This window comes from Coenobita brevimanus, chromosome 51 (assembly GCF_032717465.1).
Source record: "Coenobita brevimanus isolate Jiangsu-jjx chromosome 51, ASM3271746v2, whole genome shotgun sequence".
NCBI classification, from domain to species: Eukaryota; Metazoa; Arthropoda; class Malacostraca; order Decapoda; family Coenobitidae; genus Coenobita; species Coenobita brevimanus.
In genome coordinates, this window is record NC_137004.1 from 30,752,885 (window position 1) to 30,776,341 (window position 23,457).

At 40.7% G+C, this 23,457-nt stretch overlaps 1 protein-coding gene across 2 annotated transcripts in view; it reads right to left on the reverse strand.

The window, feature by feature from the left end:
* The window catches only part of Galphas (G protein alpha s subunit), a 140,524-nt gene extending 117,970 nt beyond the window's left edge, over positions 1-22,554 (reverse strand). For both annotated transcript variants that reach the window (XM_080272773.1, XM_080272774.1), the window contains exon 1: positions 22,186-22,554. In XM_080272773.1, coding sequence (XP_080128899.1) covers positions 22,186-22,324 — 139 coding nt within the window. In that variant the 5' untranslated portion in view covers positions 22,325-22,554. The remainder of the gene's footprint in view (positions 1-22,185) is intronic.
* Between the last annotated feature and the right edge of the window lie 903 nt (positions 22,555-23,457).

The following is a 23,457-nucleotide window of genomic DNA, read 5'->3' on the forward strand; positions in this document are numbered from 1 at the left end:
TGATGACGGTCGGAAAAAGACAACAATTTCCACCTGCGATCAGCATTACTGTTCCTTTTTCACACAATACAGCATTACTGTTCTAGCTGCTAGCTGCAGTTTCTTAATCCAGACATAATTTCTTGTAAAGGATATGTAACCTATCCGTATGCAAGCTTAACAATATTACAGACAGACCCTGAGATACCATGCCCAAGATGTGATACCCGGGCATAGTGAGGGGGTAGAGATACCACTCTACCGTACCGAACGATGGCCAAACCCCAGTATAACATTTTTTTTTTTTTTTTTTTATGATTTTGATGATATTTTAGACTTAAAGATTGTGTTTAGACTGATTTATAAACTGTGTTTTAGTCATAGGCAGGGTGCGCATTGTCATTTTGGGGTACAATTTACTAAGTTTGATTTTTTCCCAACTTATTTTTGATGATTTTCAGATTTTACTCTTGGGTTTAGTGCAGGAGTTATAAACTGCTCTTAGGCTTAGTTTAGCTTGTTTTAAAGCTAAGGGGGGTTTAGGTTAGCTATAAACTTGTTTTGGGACTCATTTGGATGGGTTTGGGACTTGGTTGGAAGGGAAACCCATGGCTCAAAAATGCATCCCTATACTTTACGTGTTAAATCTACCCCAAGATACAATACCCAGAATAGTTATGGGTTTTTGCTTAACCAATTGCATTGTTAAACCAGGGCATGCCTGTAATTCATCTCATTACACTGGGAGACATTCCAAAAAAGTGCAATGAGAAAATACTGTACTTTTTTTTAAAAAGGATTAGAATAAAACTGTACCAAACCATTTATTCCCTGACAACAATGATACACATCTACAGTTTAGTCATATCATCTCACAGACATTTCAGTTCAGAAGACTTAAAATTGAAGGGGTTAGGGATATTGTAGCCTTCAATGACCCCTTTGCTATTAGAGAGCTCCTCTCTGCTACATAAATTATAGCCTATAGCAGCAGCAAAAAATATGACATTCTTAAGTTGCATGGGTTAAAGGTCTCATTACATCCAAAAGCCTTCCTCAACCTTCATAAATGAGGCACTGCATCCATTCAGTGCAAAAGTGTAAGAAATAAAAATCCATCCATCCATCCATCATCCAATCCCATGCTGCCCCATGAGAAGCATAGGAGCCCGGTCCTAAGCAAATTGGTCCTGACATTTAAGATGAGAGTGACCAGCCTCACTCATCCCTGAGTGGCATTACATGAGCAATAAACCCCAACTACCCCTTGGATATAAACCTGCACAGGCTCAATCCAACTGAACCGCCTTAATAACCCACTAAACCACCACCAGAAAATGCAGGCAATATTTTGCGATGTTAAGATTACCACATCAACTGAACTATTTAAACTACTGTACATACCAAATCTTTCTAACAAAACAAAAATCCCTCACTCCTCTCATGCAGTTGATGGCCAAGTGTACTGAAGGGTCAATCTAACTACTAACCAACGAAACCCAGTTCTTACCCTCAAAACCAATACTAAACAAATTTCATGCAACCATGAATTTCAAGCTGTGGTAGGTAGGAGCACTCACCATCCACTCACTCAATATAGTGCACTCTCAGTGACTGCCGTTTCCTCTCTCCCTTCCTACTTCTTGTCTTTTTTTCCTTGATTCTTTCCTCTTTCTGTCTATGGGTGACAAGCCACATGGTTCCCTGTAGCCTACACCAGGAAACCATTTACTACACTGAGTGGTAATCACATAACCAATTTATGGCGACTGGTGGTTTAGTGGGTACGGTAATTAAGGCGTCTGTGCAGGTATATATCCAAGGGGTGGTTGGGGTTTAATGCTCACATAATGCCACTCAGGGAAGAGTGAGGCTGGTCACTCTCATCTTAAGGGCTATTTTCGCAGTCATCCCTAATCTTTCGGGCCCGAACATGGGTTGGGCCCGAACCAAAAGCACCTTTGGATTTCACAGTCCCTCCAAATGGCTTTCAGGAACTCACTAACAAGAAGATGTATGCCTGTGTTGATGCAGTAGGGTTGGTAGTTCTGGGTGGCCAAAAATAGGTGTAGAAAACTGTTAGGAAGGAAATGACACCTCACTCAGCATCATTCAGTTGTTGAGAATACTATATTTAGAAATCATAATGTGGTGAGTGGTTTGGCTGGAAAATTCATACAATTCCTACTGATATGATCAGGAGTGAAGAAATTCGTCCAAAGACAATCAAAGTAATAAGAAATGTCATCGGAGCGATGGGGTTAACTAACAGCAACCTCACCACGCGCCTACTTGAAACATCAGAAGTTGAAATGTGTTGAATGCTGAGTGTTGTAAGAAAGGCATAACTAAAAAACTATGGAGAAGTAACAAATACAGTATATAATAACATCTGATGAGTGATGGTATGGTTCATTTCTGGGTATGGTATTAGTAAATGAACAAGAGGTATTTTCTGAATGAAGCGTGTTAGTTATATCAGCAATATTACATCGGGCATCTGATACTAAAATTTTTATGAACATATGCATCAGACAACGATTCTTTTCTTTCTTTCAGGTCAGTTTGTTGTGGAGCCTCCAACAGGCTGTGTGATACACTTCAATAAGATGTCTGTATTCAGGTAAATAAGAATCTCCCCAAAAAAGTATAAATATGAGATATTTTTCCCCCGGGGGTATAATTATCTCAGCAATATAATGTCGGGTATCTGATTTCAAGTCACTGATAAATATATGTTTCAGACAATGATTCTTATATTTTAGCTAATTTGGGTCTATCTCTTGGGGAGCCCCATCCCTCCCCAAGAATGTTCCAATAATGTTGGGGACAGCCCAAACGCAGCCTCCGGATGAAGAGCTCGAAGGCTGGTTGGGGGCAACTGTGAAAACCAAACCGTGTGTTCGGATCTGTGTAGGGTGTTCGGGACGGCATGTGAAAATGACCAACTTGCCTAGCCCTGGGCTCCTACTCTCCTCATGGGGCAACACAGGATTAGATGATGGATGGATGGATGGGAGTGACTCAGCTCTGTAAGTGCTTTGTGGCGAGTGGAGCCCTAGTGATTAGAACGTCCCAGTCAGTAATGGCTGCACGCAGGTTCAATACCCAAGAGGTGATGAGGTTTTTCAGTTGTGGAATTCTACCAAGGGGTTTAAGCTGATTTCGTACCCACAAATGAACTGGACTATATTATGGTAGCTTAACGTTTAGGCTTCTACACCACAGATTAGATAATACTGGATAAACTTTTATCATTACATGGTGTTCAGGCACTTACGTTAGGTATACATTCAGTCAAAATAACATTTCTCATATAATCAAACACTTGGATTGTGACACCCTTTGATCAAGATATGACTTCTTCGTATCATATATATATTCATCCTACCATATGAAGATTTTATTCTGCTTAGGGCAGACTTCTAATAGTGGAGGAGTTACTGAAGGCTACATGTAACTCTTCCAGTTCACAAAGTCTCTCCAGAGCTGACTAAAATCGTCTAGTGGTTATGATAATGAAACACAAAATATATCATCAGGCTGAAAGGATTAAAATGATGCTGCCAGCCCACACTCCTCCACAGTGGCAGTATGGGTGGAAAATGCCACTGTGCTATTGTAAACTGTTTCCAAATCAACTTCAACTCAGAAAATGGAGGTCACAGAACTGGGTCAAAGGTAAATCAATAATCAGACCTGACCTATAAATGGTACAGCTAAAGAGCTGCCAAACCAGATTACAGACACTGCTCAGCTTGCTCTGAAAATGTGTCAGAAGTTTGGCAAGCAGAAAAATCTCCGGAAAGTTGATGAGCTAGAGAGAGAGAGAGAGAGAGAGAGAGAGAGTCAGACTGACAGAGTGAGAGAGAGAGAGGCTCAATGGAAACAAATTTTTTTTCTTATCAAATCCATAAACTGACTGCCCTGGAACAGGAGGACTTGCTGTAATTGATGGTAGGGTACATAATCTTTTAGCAACTACAGATACAACTATGTACAGCGATCCCTTGGTTATTGTGCATAACTAGTACCACGCCTAGTGCATCATAACAAAGAACCATGATAACGAAGCACAAAACCTATGGGATTTATCCTAACTGGTATTGGGCACCCCACCTGTAAACCAAATTTTCCCATTTACAACAATTTAAACCCACTAAATACAGTACATACATAGTTATACTAATATCAGAAACACATACAGGCATCATTAGGTTAACAGGAAATGATGAAAAGGGCACAATAAGGATGAAATACCGGTACATATCATATAGAGACCATAGATGGGCTTGAGGAAAGGGGTTCTAAGGCTAGGGGGTGCTGAGTTAGTAATTAGTCGTAATGCCATATCAGGTAAGTTATCTGGGTTTTAGCAAGAGACTAATGGCATGGAGTGGTCCATTAAAAAAAACTTGAGTTTTACCTTAACTTGGCCCAAGTGTTTGTCTTGTTACAGCTTATTTCATGTAGCTCAATGACACAATAAGACAATACGATGGCTCTACAGCCTTTCTATAGCACCTAAGATTATCATCATATTTTGCTGTTAATTTCTTGTCAAGGCTTGGTATTGAAGATGGGGAGATGGCAAGTTTATGTCAAGTCAGAGTAAAAAGATAGTTATTTGACAGACTCAGATCCAGGCATTTTAAACTTGTTTGGGGTATGCATGAAACTAGAACTACTTAAATATAGATACAGCAGACTGTGGACTCCAGATTAACCTTTTAAGGTCCACAATTATTTTTCTACAACTCTTGGCATACTGCAGCTACTGGTGTGTGTGTGTGTGTGTGTGTGTGTGTGTGTGTGTGTGTGTGTGTATTTACCTATTTGTATTTACCTATTTGTAGTATACAGGAATTGAGCAATGCTCGTGTTGTCCTGTCTCCATATCCACATTTATCAAGTCTACCTTTACACACATGAATGTTTTTCTCATGCACCACCTCTTTGTCTAAGTCGTTCCAAATATTTAAGAATATACCTAATTGTGATATACACGGAATGTACTATGCTCGTGGGTTTCCGTCGCTGTTTCTCAATAAGTCGAATTTAACTTTAAACTCGTTTATGTTTTTAGACTGGACGATCTCTTTGTCCAGGCTATTCCATAAGTCTATACTTCTGTAAGGAAAGCTATATTTCTTGATATCCTTCAAACAGCTTGACTTTTTCAATTTCATTCCATGTCCTCTTGTTGCTCTCTTATCCCATACAAACAGATCTTCTTTGTCAATTTTATCTACTCCCACCATGGTCCTGAACACCGCAATCATGTCTCCCCTCTTTCTCCTTTCCTCTAACGAAGGCAAATCCAGTTTTTCCAGCCTCTCTCTGTATGACAGGTCTGTCAGACTGGGGACCATCTTGGTTGCTGTTCTTTGTATTCTCTCAATCTTGTTTATATCTTTCTTTTTGTGTGGGGACCACACTACCGCTGCATATTCTAACCTGGGGCGGATCATGGCCACTATCAATTTTTTCATCATTTCCTCATCCATATAATGAAATGCTACTCTTATGTTAGTCAAGAGCTTATAAGTCTCTCCAACTATCTTGTTAATGTGCTTTTCTGGTGACAAACTATCTTGGACCAGCACTCCCAAATCTTTCTCTTCTCTCCTTTTTGTGATTAATTCATTACCCAAAAATAATTCAGTGATGGTCTCCTGGTACTTTTACCCATTTCCAATATTTTACATTTCTTTACATTAAATTTCATTTCCCACGTCCGGCTCCAATTGTGTATTCTATCCAAATCCTCCTGCAGTATTTTACAATCCTCCTCAACCTCTATCTTCCTCAAGATCTTTACATCATCAGCAAACAGACTCGCATAACTGTTCACTCCATCTACCATATCATTTACATAAATCAGGAACATTACTGGCACCAACACTGAGCCTTGAGGGACTCCACTTGTTACTTCCCTCCATCCAGACATCTTTTCCTTTATTACTGTCCTCATTTGTCTGTCTCTCAAAAAGTCTCTCATCCATTCCAGAAGTTTCCCCTTTAGTCCTCCTATATATTCTAGTTTCCACATTAGTCTCTTATGAGGTACCTTGTCAAAGGCCTTCTCTAAGTCTAAGTACACACAATCCACCCAACCATCTCTCTCCTGTACCACATCAATCGCTCTTGAGTAAAAGCTCATCAAGTTTGAAACACATGACCTTCCACTTCTGAATCCAAACTGACATTCAGCCAAAATATTCATCTCTTCCAGATATTTTATCCATCTGTCTTTCAGGATTCTCTCACACAATTTTGCGACCATGCTGGTTAGAGACACTGGTCTATAATTCAGGGGTTCTTCCCTGTTTCCTCCCTTGTAAATTGGTACCACATTTGCCCTCTTCCATTCTTTTGGCACTTTCCCCTCTTCCAGTGAGCATACAATTAAGCTGTGAATTTTATCCGCCAGTTGTTCTCTGCATTCCTTCAGTACCCAATTAGAAATTCCATCAGGTCCTGGGGCTTTCCTTACATCTTGAGTTTCCAGTAATTTATACACTTCCTGCACCTCCACTTTTATATCTTTCATCACCGGAACATTTCTAATCACTCCCTCCCCTTCCACAAGCTCCTTTTCTTTAGTGAAAACTGACTGGAAAGCGTTTGTTCATTATTTCTGCTTGCATTGCCGCATCATTAAAGACCTCTCCATCTACTTTCAGCTTGGTGATTCCTTCCTTTTGTTTCAGTTTGCCATTAACAAATCTATAAAACAGTTTGGGTTCATCCTTGCATTTGTCAATTATACCTTTTTCAAAATTCCTTTCTTCTTCCCTACGTATTCTTGTGTATTCGTTTCTTGTTCTTTTATATTCTTCCTTTGTTCTGTCGTTACCTCTCTTTCTCCAATTGTTCCACGCCTTATCTCTCTCTTTTTTGGCTATCATACACCTTCTATTAAACCACTCCTTTTTCCTGTTTTCTTTCCCTCTTACTCTTGGTACAAATTTTTCCACTCCCAAATTATAGAGGTCTAGAAAGATATCCCACTTCCTCTGTATCTCTCTTGTTTCTCTGAATTTTCTCCAATCCGCATTTTCAAAAAAGTGTGTGTGTGTGTGTGTGTGTGTGTGTGTGTGTGTGTGTGTGTGTGTGTGTGTGTGTGTGACATTTTATACAGGATATGAACTAAGATCCTGTTGTCCTGTTTCCACATCTATTTTTAACATTCTTTGCACCATCTCTCCTTCCAAACTGGTCCAGGTAGGCCGATCTATACTTATATCTCAGAACTTCATCACATACTGTACACAGCTCTTTTTCCACAACTTATACTCATCTCCATCTACACTGAGTGACAAGCCAAATGGCTTCCTGTACACCAGGAAACCATTTACTACACTGGGTGGTAACCATATAACCAAATTATGGCACCTGGTGGTTTAGTGGGTAATTAAGGTGCTCCAATCGGATTGAGCCTATGTAGCTTTATACCCAAGGGGTGGTTGGGGTTTATTGCTCACATAATGCCACCCAGGGATGAGTGAGGCTGGTCACTCTCATCTTAAATGTCAGGACCAACTTGCCTGGCTCCAAGTTCCTCCACTCCTCATGGGGCGAAATAGGACTGGACGATGGATGGATGGATCCATTGTCCTTCCACCAGGGGGGGGAAAAAAAAAAAAAAAAAAAAAAAAAAATCCATACTCTTACTCCTTTCATATCATAATCAAATCACCTATCCTCCTTCCCACTTAAGGTTAGTAAATCTACCTTCTCCAATCTCTCCTCATAAAAAATACTCTGACAGGTGGTGATGACCATCATCCACTTATTTGATATGGTGTTGCCTACTTCTTCCTTCACCTTTATCATTTTTCTATTTCTATGTCTGCCCTCCTCTCTTCCTATTTCCCTCATATTCTTGTCGCTATTTATTACTCTTGTCTGTCCTTTTCAGGTGGCTTTACATTGAGTGACAGGCCTAATAGTTTCCTGTAAGCCATGAAACCATTTATATTGCTGGATGGTAACCATGTAAGTAACTCATGTGTGCTCCCTACGTGTCAACAAGTGGGTTGGCGGAGTTAGTGCCCTTCCCTATAAAACAACTCAAAAATCAAACAGCCACCCCTTCAGGGATTATGGCATCAGGCTATATAGAAACAGATATATAAAGAAATAATACTAATTTAGCTATTATTGTTCACATACTGTATTATGCGTGATAAGATGCACCCAAGTGTTTCCTTAGCAATCAACAAAACATACATGGAAATCACACACTATATCATTATGAAATTTTTGATATACAGTATATACCATCTGCCTCTTCATTATACAGGGGAGTTATTGTAAACACAAACAGCAAAGTGATGGCTGTAGAAAGAGAAGGTGACACAATATGATACGATGGTCAATGAAGAAGGGGAATCAAGCTGGTCTAGGAGTTTATGGGTTATTTACACTGTCGTCCCTAACCTTTCAGTCCTGAACATGGGTCAGGCCTAAACCAAAAGCAACTTTGGATTTCACACTTCCTCTGAATGGCTTTCAGGAGGTTACTAACATGGGGACGTTTGCCAGTGTTGATGTAGTAGGCTTGCTAGTTCTGGTTGGCCAAAACATGGATGCAGTAAACTGTTAGGAGTAGACCTTGCCCACTACCTTCCATTTACTGAGAATATTAAGAAATTAGAATGTGAAAGATGTGGTGGTTTAGCTGGAAAATCCACTTCACAAAACTCTTCCTAATGTACGCAGGAGCAAAGAAATTCATCTGAGGGCAGCAAAAATAAATAAGAAACATTATCGGTATGATCAATTAATGGAATCCTCACCATGCACCTACAGTACCGGTATGATCAATTAATGGAATCCTCACCATGCACCTACAGTACTTGAAACATCAGAAGTAAGTTGAAATGTGATGAATGCTGAGTGTTGTAAGAAAGGTAGAAGCAAAATAAGTAAAAATAACAATGGAGAAGTGACATATATAATAATGTCTAAGGAATGACAGTCTGGTTTATTAATGAACACAGCACCGGTGCATGAACAAGAGGTATTTTCCGAAAGAGGTGTGTTAGTTATACCAATAATACATCAGGCAGCCAATCTTAAAATTTTGATGAAAATATGCATTAGACAAAAGCTCTTTTATTTTGAGGAGGTCCATTTGCTGTGGAGCCTCCAACAGACTGCAAAATATACTGCTATAAGTTGCCTTGTCTTCGGGTAAATTATACTGTAGTCTCTGAAAAGTGTACGAGGCATTTTCTTTGCACGGCGTATAATTATTTCAGTAGTATCACACCACATACCTCATTTCAAAGCACCGATAAAATTATGTATTAGATAATGATTCTTTCATCTTATTTGATTAGAGTCTATTTGTTGGAGAGCCCCAACCCTCCCCCAAGAATGTTCCAATAACCATAAGGGTCAGCCCTAACGCAACCTCCAAATGAAAGCCTCAGAGGGCCGGTTGCGGGGAACTGTGAAAACCAAAACATGTGTACAGAGCTGTGTAGGCTGCTGGGGAAGGTATTCAGGCTGACTGTCAAAACGGCAACGATAAACAAGAGAGGTAAATGTGCAAATGAAGTAGAACAGTGAGGACCACATGAGACGAAAGTGGCTCATGCTTTGAAGGTCTCAATATGAGAGGGGTCTAAATGTCGCAGCCACGAGAGCCTACCATGTAGGAATGGTGCTTACAGTAGAGTACAGTAGTATAGTATACATGTGAGACATTGGCATGACATGAAAATTATGTTTCTAGAATAAAAGCAGTAGAAATGAGGTTACTGAGAAATGTGTGTGGAATGCAGAGAATGGACAGGATAAGGAAAAATGTGATTTGCAAAAGCTGTGAACGACGAAAGTCTAAGGTCATCAGAGCTGAAGAGTGTGTACTTACAAGGTACGGGCATGTGAAATAAATAGGTACAAAGAGGGTATATCTGAATGCGTCTGAAGGTGGAAGGAGGTATGGCATGCCAAGAAAATGGACAGATATAGTATGGTATATGAGTGTGTGAGAAAGCAAGGTACTGATATTGATAGGGCTAAGGAACTGACAGCAGATCGAGCTGGTGGGAAGAAATTTGTATGGAGAAATGTCTGACAAGAGTTTGGCAAATGTTTTTTTCCTGGTGATCTGATATTCACTGGATTCGCTAGCTGACAGGAAGCTAATGTGCAGCATGTAGGTACATGTAGATGTTATATCCAAGATGGAATAAGGACTTCAGGGGCTTGACTGGTCAGTGCATGACTGTGGCCTATTTATTAGGCATTCTTTTCATTGTTCTCCTGTCACATTTTCATCTGCTCTCTTAAGCCCTACATCACCCCATTCTTGGGTGGGAAAGGATGTCTGTAGGATGATAAAACTGCTAAATGAAGAAATACAAGCCAGTAATGATTACACCCACAAGTTCCTTTTCACAACCTCATTTCCACCCCATCCTATAACTCCAGTCCAGAACTGGAAAAAAATTATAATAAACAAAATAAATAGCGATCTGTACGTGAACACATAGTAGTGCAGACATCTAGCCAAAGATGAGAAATTACCAAGAGTGCTCTCTTACATGAGGTGGAGGGATGGAGTTGAGAGGTAAATGAGGGAGGGGGCAGTGAGCTGGGGGGAGGGTAGTCAAATGGTGGGAGACAGAGCAACTTGGAGGCGTTCTGTCTGCGGACACCCTTTGCGGGATTAAGGCGTCGGGCTATAGATAGATAGATAGTTCTCTTAAATACAGTACTGTATACCGGTACCATAAATCTCTTCCAACTGCCCAAAAGGAATCATCTGGATTTGAATGCAATGGAGTGCAGAAATCTAGCTAAAAATATAAGACACTATCAGGAATGCACTGTGGAATACAGTACATTGTGAATATACTCCTATCACCCAACCAACACATACTGGTATATAAAACTTCTTTAAAAAATGGTGTTACCGGTACAGTACATGAATTGACTAACCAATATATAGTACACAACAGTACCGGTTGTAGTCTATTAGCAAGTGATACACATGATGACTCATTTCATAAGTTTTGGTGTCCAGTGCAGTTCCAAAAATAACAGTCAACCCTAATGTTAACCTTCACTGACAAAATGATAGACTGAAGCCAAGCATGTCACTAGGCTCGAACTGACAGTGGTATCAATTTAATGGGCACCACTAAAAATTGGACAAATAACCCCAAAGAAATTTTATTATTTGGTATCTCATATGGATTCCTTGGTAAGCACCCAAATACTTACCACCACAGAACACCCCTAGATGTGGCAACGGTATGATTCTTTTCTCAACTCTGCATCAACATGGTATGTTACGAGTATGGTACTGGTATCTTTCAATACTGTGTATGTGTCTCAACTTTTCTAGCTGCAGAATGTATTTAAAGTTAACTTCTTCTCAGTTTGGTATTGAACAATTCTGGCATCATAATGGCTGAAAATTTGCACGACTTTGTAAAATTCAGAAAAAGAAGAAAAATATTTGAAGCATAAGAAAATTAGCACAGTATATGTTCACTTGTTATATACATATTCATTTTTATTTTACCTTCTATTTTATAAATCTTTCAACACATAAAACATTGCATAAATTATGAAAAAAGCAAAAGAAAAAATGAATGTCTCCCCTACTTGTCAGCCAGACTTCCAACGAGCTATAATAACTCACGTAGATGGACAACGGATTTGTCAATTACAAGAGTGTTTGACCCCAAGCACAAATTCTGGACCAATATGTCAAAGAACAATTTACAATCAATATCATTTTAGAAAGATAGTAAGTTAAAAAAATATGGGGTTTGGCAATGAGGGGATTAAATTTCAGCCACCATCTAAGATCTCAGTTCCATGAAAAAGAAAAGTGAATTCCTAATTTTGTCATGTAGCCTATACATGGCATAAAACTGATTCACATGTTTAGAATAGCTACACAGTACAATTTTTCATGTTCTATTAACCTAATCACTTTAATACAAGGAAAGGTTTGCATTAAATGTTGAGATGGTTTAGCCCTGTGGAAAATGGAGAATGAGACAATGACTGACAATATGAGTGTGGTGGTGGGAGGTGAAGGGGGGGAGGGGGAGACCAAGGATGAGACTGAGGGATGGGGTGAGTTTTAATGAAATTTATGGTGGCAATTAAAAAAAACAAAATACTTAAATGATCTATTGCACATTCTTGCATGAACAGCATAAAAACAGAATGGAGCTGATCGTATGATGTACCGTAAAAAAAAAAAAAAAAAAAGGTGAACATAAACATTGCCCAATGACAAAATTATGTTTTCCTAGTACTATTTCTTATCACAACCACCGCTGAAGCTAGGACATCATAAAATCACCTCTAGTGACTTATGTACAGAACACTACTGGATTCCATCTGTAGTGATAGATATGTGGATCTTGAATCACTTATTGGGAACAAGACAGAGTGCTGAGAAGTATATACTGTATGTGGGATGGACTTTAAGCTACTTTGGAAACAACACATCTGAAATTAGCACATGAGGCAAGTGTTATAATTTGTACATTATGTATAATGGTTTACAGCTGGATGATACAACTCAAGGATTATAAACAAATTATGAAATTTTACTATAAGACTACAGAAGAACTAGCTTTCTCCATGATTAGGCCTCCCCTGACTCTATGATTCCAACACATACATGGTTATTCATGCTACCGAACAGGCTAGGTTCATGCAGCAACACAGCAACCAGCACTGGCCTATCCCTGACAACTGGGTGCACATGCTGGATCATCATCATCATCATCCGGACCTCCTTTCCCACCCTAGGGCAGGATGAGGAGTAGCAATGTCCAGACAGCCCAAATCTGTCCAATCCAATCGGCCACAGTTCCATTCACTCATCATTCAAGCCCCCGGAATCCTGGCTCTATTGGATATGCCAAAAACATTCACCACATTCTGTGGCTTCACATAATCATATCTGACAGTCAATCCAGATGCTGCCATGTTAAAAATGGGAGCCCAAAATCCCTGACCATGCACTTCTCACAAAATTCATCCAGCCAGCTCGATCTCCAGTCAGTTCCCTAGCCTCACTGACTTCCAAACCTCTCTTCCTCACACATTCATCCACCATATTTCCACCTTCTCCTTGGCCTACCTCGCCTCCTCCCTCCTTCGAATTCATTCAGATATACCTTTTTCACCACTCTATTGTTATCCATTCTCTCCACATGACCATACCATTTCACTACACTCTCTTCAATTCTGGTGTCCACCGACTTTCTCACTCCGCATTTTAATCACATTATTTCGTATCCTATCCACCCTATGTACTCTCAATACATTTTTCAGCAGTCCCATCTCCATTGCTCTTACTCTTGACTTTTCATTTTCATGCCACACCATAGTCTCACATCCATATGTTAAAGTTGGCACTAACACTCCTTCATGTAAGCCTCGTGCAGCTGCAACACTCAAGCCTGTTTCTCATCAAGGCCTTCATTGCACCAGCTACTTTTCTTCCTTGTGTCACTCAACTTCAACTTCTTTTGCACATTTTCCTCTCTTTTCTATCACTGTACCCAGGTATTTGAACTCTCACTAATTCCAGTCTCTCTCCACTCACTGTTACACTGCACTGGGAGTCACCTTCTCTCTCAATAACAATCACTTTACTTTTTTCTACATTTACTCTCAAGGCACAATGCTTACAGACATCAGCAAAACTCTGCACTAGCCTACCAATTTCTTGTCTGGTACTTGCAAGCAGTACTGCATCATCAGCACACAACACATTTGAGATATTCCATCCGTCACTATTCATTACCAATGCCATCCCTCTCTCCATTACTTGTGTTTTTACTTCTCTCATCACCCCATCCATATATATATTGAACAACCACAGGGACATCACACAACCTTGTCGCACGCCCACACTGATCGTGAACCATTCACTTAGCTGCCCATTAACCCTCACACATGCTTCACTACCATCACCAAAACTCTTGACGGCACCTAGCAGCTTACCCTCTACTTCGTACATGCGCAAAACTTTCCACAAACCTTCTCTGGAATACCTATAGACTTTGAAGATATTTTTGTGTAGTAATTTTTACTTAATTACTCAACTCTGGTTAGACTGTCAGCAACACTCAGCTTTGGCCTAGACAAGTTAGAAGAAATTAATGATGGCCTCTTTGCCTGCAGACACTAATCAAAATATTAATTATAAGTATACAGTACTTGGGATTTAATCTGACTATTTTGAAAACCAGGCAAAAAGTCCCTTAAGCTGGTTCCTACAAATATAGAAACCTGGACAATTCTGATAATCAGCCAAGAGTCATTCAAGTATGTGTCTCCATACTATGGTATGAGAATATTTAGATAATCTAAAAAACTACAAGTGTTGCCATAGCACTCTTAGTACTGTACGAAATATTATATCAGCTCAGTTGCTATATACCGGGTATTCATTTATCATCCAATCCTTACCATCCCATCTAGAGCACAGGGGCCTTGGGCTAAGCTATTTATCCTGACACTTATGGCAGGAGTAGAAAACCTGCTTCCAAGTGCCACCATATGATCAACAAACCCCAACCATCCCTTAGATGTAATCTCTAATGGGCACATTCAGCTGAAATACCCGATTTATCAGATAACCTGGCATCCACTTGGTAATATGAATCCCATTCAATGTACTAATGATTTCCTGGGTTGTAATAAACCATTTGGCTTGTCAATCTGTGCTGAGTCACCTAAGGGGAGCACCACATTAAGTGTATGGATGGTAGGTGCCCCCACCAAACTAAACAATGCAGGAAACAGCTACCAGTACAGTACCATACTATCTCACCAATGGTCAATCAGTAAGTTACTTCTAAACCATTAAGAAACAATGGGTGCAATTTACCACCTACAAGCTATATATATATCCATCTATTGCCAGACGCCATAATCCCGTTAGGGGTGGCCATTTGACTTTGAGTTATTTGTTTGATGGGGAGGGGCACTAACCCTCCACCAACCCACTTGTTGACATATTGGGAGCACGTATGGTTTGGTTATATGGTTACCACCCAGAGTTGTAAATGGTTTCTTGGCTTACAGGAAACCAATTGGCTCGTCACTCAATGTAGAGCCACCTGTAAAGGAAAGAAAAGCAATAAGAAGTGACAGGAAAGATGGGAGAAATAGGAAGAGAGGAGGGCAGGCACAGAAAAAGAATGATAAAGGCTAAGGAAGAAGTAGGCAGCACTACATGAAGTGAGTGGATGATGGTTGCCACCACCTGCCACCAATATACAATATATATATATATATATATATATATATACTGTATATATATACAGCATATATATATGTATTGTATATATATATAAAAACCTCGATATAATGGACTTCAGTATACCGGAATTCACTTTTATCGGACTCGAGGTGCTACTGGACTAAATTCCTATATATCGGAAAAAGTCTGATAATGCCAGAAGCAGTCCGGACTGCCTGACCACTTCAGCTATGTTCACCACAATAAGGTAAATAAAAGACATGTTTATCAGTGTACAGTACAGTATTATTATATACACTACACCATTTGATTAATGTAGTGAAGTTATAACACAGTACATTACTGCAAAAGGTAGTCAAAACAGTTTAAAAACTGTTCATAGTGGCGACCATCATCCACTCACTTGATGTAGTGCTGCCTACTTCTTCCTTAGCCTTTATCATTCTTTTTCTGTGCCTGTCCTCCTCTCTTCCTATTTCTCCCATCTTTCCTGTTACTTCTTATTGCTTTTCTTTCCTTTACAGGTGGCTTTACATTGAGTGACAAGCCAAATGGTTTCCTGTAAGCCAAGAAACCATTTACAACGCTGGATGGTAACCATATAACCACATCATACGGGCTCCCTACATGTCAGCAAGTGGGTTGGTGGAGGGTTAGTGCCCCTCCCCGTAAACAAATAACTCAAAGTCAAATGGCCACCCCTTATGGGATTATGGCGTCTGGCAATAGATAGATAGACAGACGATCAGGACTAATGTCTGATAAATCAGAAAAAGTCCGGATTAGCAGGGGGAAGTCTGGATGTCGCTTTTATCAGAATTTCGCATTTTTCGGAATCTATCTATTGCCAGACGCCTCAATCCCATTTGGGGTGGCCACAAACAAATCGCCTCCAAGTCGCCCTGTCCCCCGCCATTTCACTGCCCTGCTCCCAACTCACACCCCCCTCTCTCATATACCTCTCCACCCCATCCCTCCATCTCATCCTCGGTCTCCCCCTCCCTCTTCCACCCTCCATCTTACTCATATACACTCTCTTCGTCAGTCTTTCACCCTCCATCCTCTCCACATGGCCAAACCACCTCAGTGTGTTCCTCACAACGCTTCCTATCACATCCACATCCACACCACAACGCTCCTTTATATCCTCATTCGTCAGCCTGTCTCTCCACGTGACTCCACAGGCTCCTCTTAAATAACTCATTTCCACTGCTCTCACTCTTGACTTGTGTCCTTCCAACAATGTCCAAGCTTCACTTCCGTATGTTAGAGTTGGTATCACAATACATGTACTGTCATGTAGTAACTTTTTTACTTCCATGCTCACTTCCCTGTTTCTTATCACTGCTTTCAAGGAACCAGCAACCTTTCTTCCCTGCTGTACCCTTTCAAGCACTTCACCCTCCAAACCTCCATCCTTACTCATCACACTACCCAAATACTTAAACGTACTCACATTTTCCAATTCCTCACCATCCAACCTCGCTGTACATTCACTGACTTCACCTCTCTCAAAGACCATCACTTTACTCTTCCCTACATTCACCTTTAGGTTCCGTTTCTTACACACTCTCCCAAACTCATCCACCAAGCCTTGCAGCTCCCCTTCGTCTTCACTCAACAACACAGTATCATCTGCAAACAACAGTACAGGGAGTTTCCAAACACTATCCTCTCTCACCAGGGCCACTCCAACATCCACTACCCTACCTTGTACCTCTTTTATTACCCCATCCATGTACAGATTGAACAACCATGGGGACATGACACATCCCTGTTTCAAACCAACTTTCAAAGAGAAAAATTCACTTAGTTCACCATCCACACGCACTGCAGCCTTCGCACCATTGTACATACTCTTCACAGCATTCAACAACTTCCCATCTACTCCATATATTCTTAACACTTTCCACAATCCTTGTCTATCCACCCTGTCATATGCTTTCTCCAAATCCATGAAAGCTGCATACAACTTCTTTCCCTTCTCTAGAAACTTTTCCACTAAAGATCTAAGAATGAATATCTGATCTACACAACCTCTTCCCTTCCTAAAGCCTCCCTGTTCTTCTCCAACTAATTTCTCTGTTCTTTCTCTAACTCTGTCTATAAGTATCCTACCATACACTTTTCCTATTATACTAAGAAGACAAATGCCCCTATGATTACCACACACTTCTTTTTCCCCTTTTCCTTTGTACAGTACAAGGGAATAATTATACCTGACTTCCAATCCTCCGGGACTCTACCTTCCTCCCAGGCCAATCTGCACATCTTCCACATCCATTCTACTAATATCTCTCCCCCATGCTTCAGCATTTCACCACACACTCCATCAATTCCTGGGGCTTTCCCCGATTTAACTTTCTTCATTGCTTCCACAACTTCTATCCTACTGATTTCTTCCTGTCTTCTCACCTCCCTAGTTCTCCCAGCCATTCCCCAGCCACTTATACTCGCATTACTTCCATCCTCTACGTTCAACAATTCCTTAAAGTGTTCTCTCCATCTGCTCACTTTTTCTCCCTTCTCCACTAGTAATCTACCATTTTTATCTTTATCTTATATACTGTATATATATATATACCGGAATATATATTTTAACGATACAGTACCATACACACAAGAATGACTCATTCACTCAAAAGACACACAGCTAGAAAAGTTAGCATTCTGGTACCGGTAATTAATTACCTAACGGGCACAGTGATTACACCTATATTATAACAAACTCCCAATCTCAAGGAAAGTACAACAATTATGGTACATAAGGAACACGGTTAACTGTTCCCCTGAGTGCAAGAAGTGATTGGAAAACGACAAAATATACCTATTTTGGGGTATATATTTAAGGAAGCAGCCAGGCAATGTTTAACAATGATCTCTCGACTGGCAGCATTCAGTCAACTTTGGCCACGTTGTTTACCAACCATTGCTCTGACTGGACTCCTTAATGTATTCCATGTCAAAGCAATGGGAAACTTAAAGATTTAACCTAACCAAACCAAACCCAATCGAACCCAGGGCTAACGTCACAAGTTGGACAATCAGCTTTCAAATCTAATAATGCATGTTAGGAACATCAAATGTGGCCCGCTACTAGCAGACGTCGGAAGAATCTTTATGCATTCTAAATCCTCATTTATAGCTTTCATAGGAATGGTTATAAAAATTCCCAGCAGCTGTGGTAATACAGGAATAATAACAGGTACCCTGTGAAAGACTCATTTCAATAGAAAATATGGAAAGGCTGTGTTCATTTGGTAAATAATTAATAACATTTAGGTGTTTAGTCACAGCTTTTACACACACACACACACATACCTGGTATATAAGTATAGTATCCAGTATATATATATATAATATATATATCTATATATATATCTATATATATATATATATATATATATATAATATCCAGTATACAGTACGAAGTATTGTACAGTATAAAAAATAAATAAATAAAAATATTTACTTCTAAATGAAGCATCTCATTTCACCAACTTTATCTGTACAACTATACTGGTGCTTGATCTTTTTTCTTCTCTTATGAGGGCACAATTACAATTGCAGTGTCTACTGACTTCTCAATCTAACCTACCGTTCACCCTCTTTACTTATATACAAGTATACGAATACCTGATTTGTCAAAATTTAAATCTTTGCTTATGATGGCAAGATAATAAAATTTTGGTCCTTGTTATTATTTTGGATGAGCACCATGCGGTGAAATGCTGAAGCATGGTGGAGAGATAGTAGTAGAATGGATGTGGAAGATGTGCAGATTGGCCTGGGAGGAAGGTAGAGTCCCGGAGGATTGGAAGTCAGGTATAATTATTCCCTTGTACAAAGGAAAAGGGGAAAAAGAAGTGTGTGGTAATCATAGGGGCATTTGTCTTCTTAGTATAATAGGAAAAGTGTACGGTAGGATACTTATAGACAGAGTTAGAGAATGAACAGAGAAATTAGTTGGAGAAGAACAGGGAGGCTTTAGGAAGGGAAGAGGTTGTGTAGATCAGATATTCATTCTTAGATCTTTAGTGGAAAAGTTTCTAGAGAAGGGAAAGAAGTTGTATGCGGCTTTCATGGATTTGGAGAAGGCATATGACAGGGTGGATAGACAAGGATTGTGGAAAGTGTTAAGAATATATGGAGTAGATGGGAAGTTGTTGAATGCTGTGAAAAGTATGTACGATGGTGCGAAGGCTGCAGTGCGTGTGGATGGTGAACTAAGTGAATTTTTCTCTTTGAAAGTTGGTTTGAAACAGGGATGTGTCATGTCCCCATGGTTGTTCAATCTGTACATGGATGGGGTAATAAAAGAGGTACAAGGTAGGGTAGTGGATGTTGGAGTGGCCCTGGTGAGAGAGGATAGTGTTTGGAAACTCCCTGTACTGCTGTTTGCAGATGGTACTGTGTTGTTGAGTGAAGACGAAGGGGAGCTGCAAGGCTTGGTGGATGAGTTTGGGAGTGTGTAAGAAACAGAATCTAAAGGTGAATGTAGGGAAGAGTAAAGTGATGGTCTTTGAGAGAGGTGAAGTTAGTGAATGTACAGCGAGGTTGGATGGTGAGGAATTGGAAAATGTGAGTACGTTTAAGTACTTGGGTAGTGTGATGAATAAGGATGGAGGTTTGGAGGGTGAAGTGCTTGAAAGGGTACAGCAGGGAAGAAAAGTTGCTGGTTCTTTGAAAGCAGTGATAAGAAACAGGGAAGTGAGCATGAAAGTGAAAAAGTTACTGCATGACAGTATTGTGATACCAACTCTAACGTACGGAAGTGAAGCTTGGACATTGTTGGAAGGACACAAGTCAAGAGTGAGAGCAGTGGAAATGAGTTATTTAAGAGGAGCCTGTGGAGAGACAGGCTGACGAATGAAGATATAAAGGAGCGTTGTGGTGTGGATGTGGATGTGATAGGAAGCGTTATGAGAAACACACTGAGGTGGTTTGGCCATGTGGAGAGGATGGAGGGTGAAAGACTGACGAAGAGAGTGTATGTGAGTGAGGTGGAGGGGGGAAGAGGGAGGGGGAGGCCGAGGATGAGATGGAGGGATGGGGTGGAGAGGTATATGAGAGAGGGTGGTGTGAGTTGGGAGCAGGGCAGAGAAATGGCGGGGGACAGGGCGACTTGGAGGCGATTTGTTTGTGGCCACCCCAAACAGGATTGAGGCGTCTGGCAATAGATAGATAGATAGACCATCTTATTTTCTTAACACTCTCCCATTCTTTGGAAGCCCTGGGGCACCAAAGCTTTAAATGAACAACCATTCCTTGGTTGCCCTAAGGTGCATTTGACCCTGACATGAAAGTTATGCTCCCAAAAAAAATCAGTACTACTGGAACTACTGAGGATACCCTCAATCAGAAAAACTCTCAAGAATCTGCATTAAAGGCTCTAACAGCTAGATAAAAACAGGACTCAGCTAAAGAACTAGAGAGGGGGTAGAACAGGAAAGTGTTATTATGACGGCATGATGATAACATTGTGGTTCTTGTTATCAAATATGAATGGATAATTTGAATTCTGAAACATGGTGGTATGATGATGACTTGTTTCTTGATATATTTTAAAGCTGAGCACAATGATCACAGACTGGTGGATTATCGTCCTCCAGTCATCTTTGTACAGTATTATAATTCATCACCTTTCAGTTCTCTCCCTCTTTCTCTTCCCTTTTAATCAGACTTAATCATAATCAAATTTATTCATACCATAAAGGAGGGTGTGCCAGCATGCTATGTAAAAACATATATGCAAAGTGCATACACATGTACACATCCTGATAGCCCACAAACTATAGTAGCATCCTTGTAGGGAATCTAGTAAAATTTACATTTCAGATTCAATGAAAATTAGCCCTCTCTGGTCATGGTACTTTCAACAGATTAGATCACCTGGCATGTGCCCCTCCTTGAATCCTTGCTACTATGTAGAGGTTTGCAGTCCTCTCACAATATTAGTTTTAAAATATTTCACCATTAATCATATACATTTATTCTGTTGCCTGATGCCACATACTTCAAGGGTTAAACCCTGCAAAAGAAAATGTAGGATTTAAATACTGAAACCCCCAAACTGGCCAGGTTGGTTAGGGCAGCAGACCACCCACACTCATATCAATTTCACAACCTTGTCCTTCCACCTGCTCCTTGGCCTACTTCACCTTCCAGCCACCCCACACTTTAATATACTGTGCCATATTTCAAGCAGAATTATTAGCACCACCTTTGACCCTCAAAAAATTGTGAAAACCCTGATCCTCTAGGGGTTAGAGTCTAGACTACCTCCCCACATGCACAATATCCTTCCATTTTATCCCTAATACCTTCAAGCAAAAAGTTCACTTACATGCCCTTCCAAACCACATTCCCTCATGTAACTTTCCAATTTTTGCAAATAAATTCAGGCAACATTAATCCACCAGTACCGTTCCAACCCCATCTTCGTCACAGAGGCCCTGTGTGACACTGGGCTGGCCACTGTCACTGGGGCAGGCAGTGTTACGTTACGGTGGTTACGTTACACCCTCAAGCCGCACCTGTCACTGTGTAACCCACCCACCCCAAAATATCCCCAACAATTTCCCATAACTACATCAGATCTAAGCCAACGAGTATATAAGCTGGTGTGCCGGGCGACTGTGAAGAAGGGTTGGGTGTGGTGGGCGAGGGCGAGGCTGGGAGGGAGGTGGGCAGGGCAGGGAACAGAATCAAAACATCCCCGGGACTGTCAGCTCAACACAGCCTCCCTCATCTCCCACCACCTAGGCTCTAACTCACAATTACACCCTAAGCAGCTGCCACCTGGGACCTCACTAGGCCCCATACAAAGCTCTGCTGGACAGGACACCATGCTTAACTTTAGCTAAAGGATGTGAGAAAGGGGGAGAATAAGATTCAATATGGCCGCTAAGCAGACGATAAACAGAGCAAGTAGTCTTTACCTAGTAATAACAATCTGTGTGTGGCTCGGTACACTTGTTTGTCCTGCTGGATCTGCTTGTTTATCTTCTTGTTTGCTTCTTTCCGCCTTTTGATTTCCTCGGCGTCACCTTTCGCCCCAGCGCTACCAAAACAACCCATGACATTAGTACACTCTTGGAAGAAAGCTCCTAGCCGCAGGCAGGCGCGGACGTCCCGCGGCCCTGTCTCGTTTCCGCACCAGTTGCCTATTTTTGCGGCTGATCTCGCGTCACTAGGTCATGGGATCCAGTCTACATGTCACTGAGTGAAGTGGCAGCCACCTGGGCCATGGATGCCGGGCGATGGTCCAGATATCACTCGAACTCAGTCGTTCACCATCATCGCCAATCATCTGCACAACCTTCACCAGTGAATTCAGCCAGACTCCGCAAAGCCCTCGCAGCAGCTCCCAGACCCCCGGAAATGACGTTACGTTTCGTCCTCTCGAAGCGCATTTACTAGGAGCTCCTGGACGTTACAAGTGAATTTAATACAATCAGTAAATTAAATTATAATACCTGTAAATTTTAGGGATGAGTATTCTTTTTTTATTATCTGTAAAAGCTATTATTGATATCAAGGGATTGTACTTGAAGTCAGGACAAGCATATTGGAACTGCGCAAACAGGGTTGCACCAACGAGAAGGGTGGGACCTGCTCAGACTCCCGTAGGACCTGGGAGTAGCAACATCTCTGCTGGGGAGGATCAGTACTCTTCATTGATCACCGACAGTATTTTTTTTTTTTCCTGGATCTCAGTATAGGGAGGCTTTCTTATGATTCCTTGTGAAATCCACATTAGATAATTCGCTAGGAAGTGAGTCATAAAATTAGGTGCTTTATTAGTCTACATTTCAATATAGCATTTCAGTCTACTAGATTGATCTCTAAATAAATCCGTATAAATCACTTTTACAAATATGTGCCAGGTGAGAAATAATAAAGTAATGACGCCCCGTACTAAAATCCGGGGAGATAATACATTAATTTCATTGATTAGAACGGTGCAGAACTTGTAAGATTTTTGGTCGTGCGCCAGTCAGCGCCCGCTAGAAACAGGTGTTCGACAATCGGCAGATGTACGAAAGGCGAATAATATTTCTGCAGTTGGTAATGCAGGTGTAATTACCCTGGAGCGAAACACAACATCTAAATTTGTCTAATCTGAGATGGTGTAGATTGGTGTAGGTAACAGGGAAAAAATATTAATTTGATTGAGAACAAGTGATCGTAGTTACCACAAATCGTTGGGG